Consider the following 3926-nt stretch of genomic DNA (forward strand, 5'->3'; position numbering starts at 1 on the left):
CCCATACCGCGTTGGTGTCCAGTCCGAGCCTGGCTGTTCTTCACCTTTCTACCTACCTACCTAACCGCTGTGTGTGTGTGTGTGTGTGGCCTCGACTCGGCCGCTACAGTCGAGTTTGGCGCGCTACTCTCAGAGCGCGTCGGCGTGCCCGAGTTGCCAGAGACGCTCATCTTCGACTACCCGACTCTGCGTGGCATCGTCGGCTATCTCAACAATGACACGCTTACGGCGCTGCCGCCGCCACCGCCTGCATCCGTCTCTCCAATCTCCATCGAGGAAGCCCAGGCGATCGTTGCCGAGGTCGTCGGCTTTGGCGTCTCCGCGGACGCGCCCCTCATGGAGGCTGGCCTCGATTCGGCCGCGGCGGTCGAGTTTGGCGCGCTGCTCTCGGAGCGCATCGGCGTACCCGAGCTTCCAGAGACCCTCATCTTCGACTACCCGACTCTGCGTGGCATCGTCGGCTCCTTCTCGCAGCAGCGCGAGATGGGCAGCGGTGTGTCTGCGCCACCGGGCGAGCTGGATCGGCGCAATGTCGCCATGGCGGGCCTCGCCGCCAGGCTGCCTCTCGGCCATGCCTCGCGCGAGCTAGTCCAACTGATGTCGGCGAGCGGTGCGGACGCCGCCTCGGAGGTGCCTCACGGGCGGTGGAGCCTGCCGCCAAGCTCGTCGGGGGATGGCGAGGTCGCACGCCGCATCCGACACGGCGCCTTCATCACGGACGCCGACCTATTCGACAACAAGTGCTTCTCCATCTCGCCCGCCGAGTCGGCGGCGATGGACCCGCAGCAGCGGATGCTGCTCGAGGCTGGGTACGAGGCGCTGCACGCCTCCAGCCTGGGCAAGGTCGAGCTGATGGGCTCGCTGACGGGCGTCTTTGTCGGGATCGCCGCCACGACTTCTACGTGGCGGCTTGCGACGCGGCAGAGGTGGCGGAGCTGCGCCGCACCGTCGCCGGCCTGCTTGGCAGCAGCGTGTCGCGCCTCCGCGGCCTATGGCACGCGGCGGGCGTGCTTTCTGACGGGCTGCTCACGGCCATGACCGCGGCGTCGCTCAAGCGCGTCTACTCGCCAAAGTCGCACGGCGGGTGGGCGCTGCAGCAGTCGGTCGCAGCCTCGCCTCTCGACGCGATGGTCCTCTTCTCCTCCGTCGCCGCCATGATGGGCTCCGCCGGCCAGACCAACTACTCGGCCGCCAACAGCTGCCTCGACGCGATGGCGGCCGGCCGGCGCTCCTTTGGCCTGGCCGCCGCGTCGGTGCAGTGGGGTCCGTGGGCGGACGTCGGCATGGCGGCCGGCGGCGGCGTCAACGCGAGGCTTCAGGCGATGGGCATCGGGCTGATTCCGATCAGCCAGGGCGTCGCCGCCTTCCGCGCGTCGATGCACTTCCGTGCGCCGCCCGTCTTCTCGCTGTATGTTGTCCGGTGGGGCCGGTTCCTCGGCATGCTGCCTGAGGTGCCACGTATGCTCGCCGGGCTGAAGCCAGCCAGCGCCGCCTCTGGCGGCGGCGACGGCGGCGGCAGCGGTGGCGGCAGCGGCGGCTCGAGCGTCAACGCGGTGTCGCTCGAGCAGATCCAGCTGATTCTGAAGAACACGACCGGCAGCGAGGTCGATCCCGACGCTCCGCTGATGGAGGCGGGCCTCGACTCGCTCGGCGCGGTCGAGCTGCGCAACCAGCTGCAGGCGGCGGCGGGCGAGGGCGTGCAGCTCCCGGGCACGCTCATCTTTGACGCGCCGACCGCGCGCGCCCTCTCAAGCTACTTCAAGGAGCTCGCCGAGGACGAGTCGGCTGACGCCGGCGTGGGCAGCATCGTGATCTCCTCCTCGTCGGCACACGCGCTGACAGGGACGAGCATCCGGCTGCCGGCGCACGTCAACACACTCGCACGCCTCTCGAAGATGCTCACCAACGGCCTCGACGTGTGCGGCGAGGTGCCCCTCACGCGCTGGGACGTCGAGGAGGCGGTGGCCGGCGCGGCCGCCGACGGCATCTCCGAGGTTGTGCAGGCGCGGATGCGGCACGGCGCCTTCATCGACCACGCCGACCTGTTCGACACCAGTTTCTTCGCCGTCTCGCCCGCCGAAGCGATGGCGATGGACCCGCAGCAGCGCTGCTGCCTCGAGCACGGCTACGAGGCGCTGCACGCCGCCGGGATCGGCAAGTCGGAGCTCAACGGCGCCGACGGCGGCGTCTACCTCGGCTTCTCGTGCCAGGACTTTGCGACGGTTCTGCAGGGCACCGCCGTCAAGACGTCCGTCTACTCGGCGACCGGCTCCTCGCAGTCGATCGCGTCGGGGCGTCTCTCCTTCGCGCTCGGCCTGCAGGGGCCGTGCGCCCTCGTCGACACCGCCTGCTCCGCTGGCCTGACCGCCACGTCCATCGCCTGCGGCGCGCTCACCCTGGGCGAGTGCCCCTTCGCGGTCGTGCTCGCGGTCAACATCATGATGGTGACCGACGTGCACCGCGCCTTTGGCCTTGCCGGCATGACCTCGCCGCGCGGCCGCTGCCACACATGGGACGCGAGCGCCGACGGCTACTGCCGCTCGGACAACTGCGGCGGCGCCGTCATCATGCGCGGCAAGGAGGACGAGACGCCGGCGATCGCGCTGCCGGGCAGTGCGGTGCGGTGCGACGGCAAGTCCGCCTCGCTCACCGCGCCCAACGGCCAGGCGCAAAAGAAGGTGATCCAGGCGGCGATGCGCATCGCGTGCGTGCGCGGCAGCGAGGTTCAAACCTCGCAGGCGCACGGCACAGGCACCGCGCTCGGCGACCCGATCGAGATTGGCTCGACGGTTGGCGCCGCGTTCAAGCACCACGGGGACGCCGGCTTCGCGGCGAGCTTCACGTCGGTCAAGGCCAACGCGGGCCACGCCGAGCCGGGCGCGGGCTTCGGCGGCATGGTGTGCCTGCTGCTGGCCCTGCGGGAGAAGCTGATTGCGCCAAACATCCAGCTGCGCAAGATGAGTAAGATGCCGTCAGCGCCCGAGTGCGCGCCCAAGTACGTGGGTGGGGTCAACTCGTTTGGCTACAGTGGCACGATTGTTCATTGCGAGCTTGCGTCGCTCCCTGGCGTTCCACCGTCCCCGCAGTCCCTGGCAGGGCCGCGATACGTGCGCAGGCGCTACAGATGGCGCGAGACGCCGCACCCCCTTGTTGATGAGCGAGGTCCGAGCACGAGGAGCAGCAGCATGCGAGAGAGCAGCCCGCGAGCTCCCGCCGGATGCGTGCCGCGAACGCAGGGCTAGCCCGCAGCAGCTCAGCAAACTCCTTGACGCACGCCCTGCGCTCCTCCGAGTTGTTGGGATTTCGGAGAGGGAAGGGGTTGCCGAAGGAGAGCACTGCGCAAAGGAAAAAGAAACGCGAAATCCCGCGTGCGGACCGTGGCTTCTCGCCTAAGCTAGCAGGCACGCTTGCCTCGCGCGCCCGCCGCACCCGCGTGCAGCCACTGCGTGCGGCTCTAGCCGGCGCCATCGGCGCCTGCTCGCTTGCGCTCTGCGCGGCGCCGCTGCCGCTCCCTTCGCGGGAGGGGCGCTGCAGCCGTGCCCGTGCCTCCGCAGCTGCGCGAGAGCGACAGCCCGCCGATGACTCGCGAGCGGCGCCGCGCAGCGCCTCCGTCCCCGCCCCCCCGTCGCGCCTCCGCTCCACCCCTCCCGGGCCCTCCGTCGTCCGGCTGCCCCGCGTGCGACTTTGACCGCCGGCCGACCGCCCCGCCGCCCCGCGTCTGCAGCTGCGCCGGAGCGATGGTCAAGTACTCGCGGGACGCGGAGAACAGCACAAAGTCGTGCAAGGCGTCGGGGTCCGACCTGCGCGTCCACTTCAAGAACACCTGCGTCACCGCCGACGCCATCCGCCACATGCCCCTCAAGAAGGCGAAAAAGTACCTCGAGGACGTGCTGGAAAAGAAGCAGGTCCGGCGACACCCCCCCCCC

The 3926-nt window shown here is 69.9% G+C and overlaps 1 protein-coding gene across 1 annotated transcript; it reads left to right on the forward strand.

The window, feature by feature from the left end:
* Positions 1 to 2957: 2957 nt before the first annotated feature.
* On the forward strand, positions 2958 to 3905 carry EMIHUDRAFT_243741 (hypothetical protein; the record flags this gene model as incomplete). The annotated part of the gene is made up of 3 exons (XM_005770948.1): positions 2958 to 3162; positions 3237 to 3536; positions 3736 to 3905. Coding segments are annotated over 3 exons (675 nt in total), but the record flags the coding sequence as incomplete, so codon positions are not given.
* Between the last annotated feature and the right edge of the window lie 21 nt (positions 3906 to 3926).

The sequence above is a fragment of the Emiliania huxleyi genome (genome assembly GCF_000372725.1).
Source record: "Emiliania huxleyi CCMP1516 unplaced genomic scaffold EMIHUscaffold_397, whole genome shotgun sequence".
Lineage (NCBI taxonomy): Eukaryota > Haptophyta > Isochrysidales > Noelaerhabdaceae > Emiliania > Emiliania huxleyi.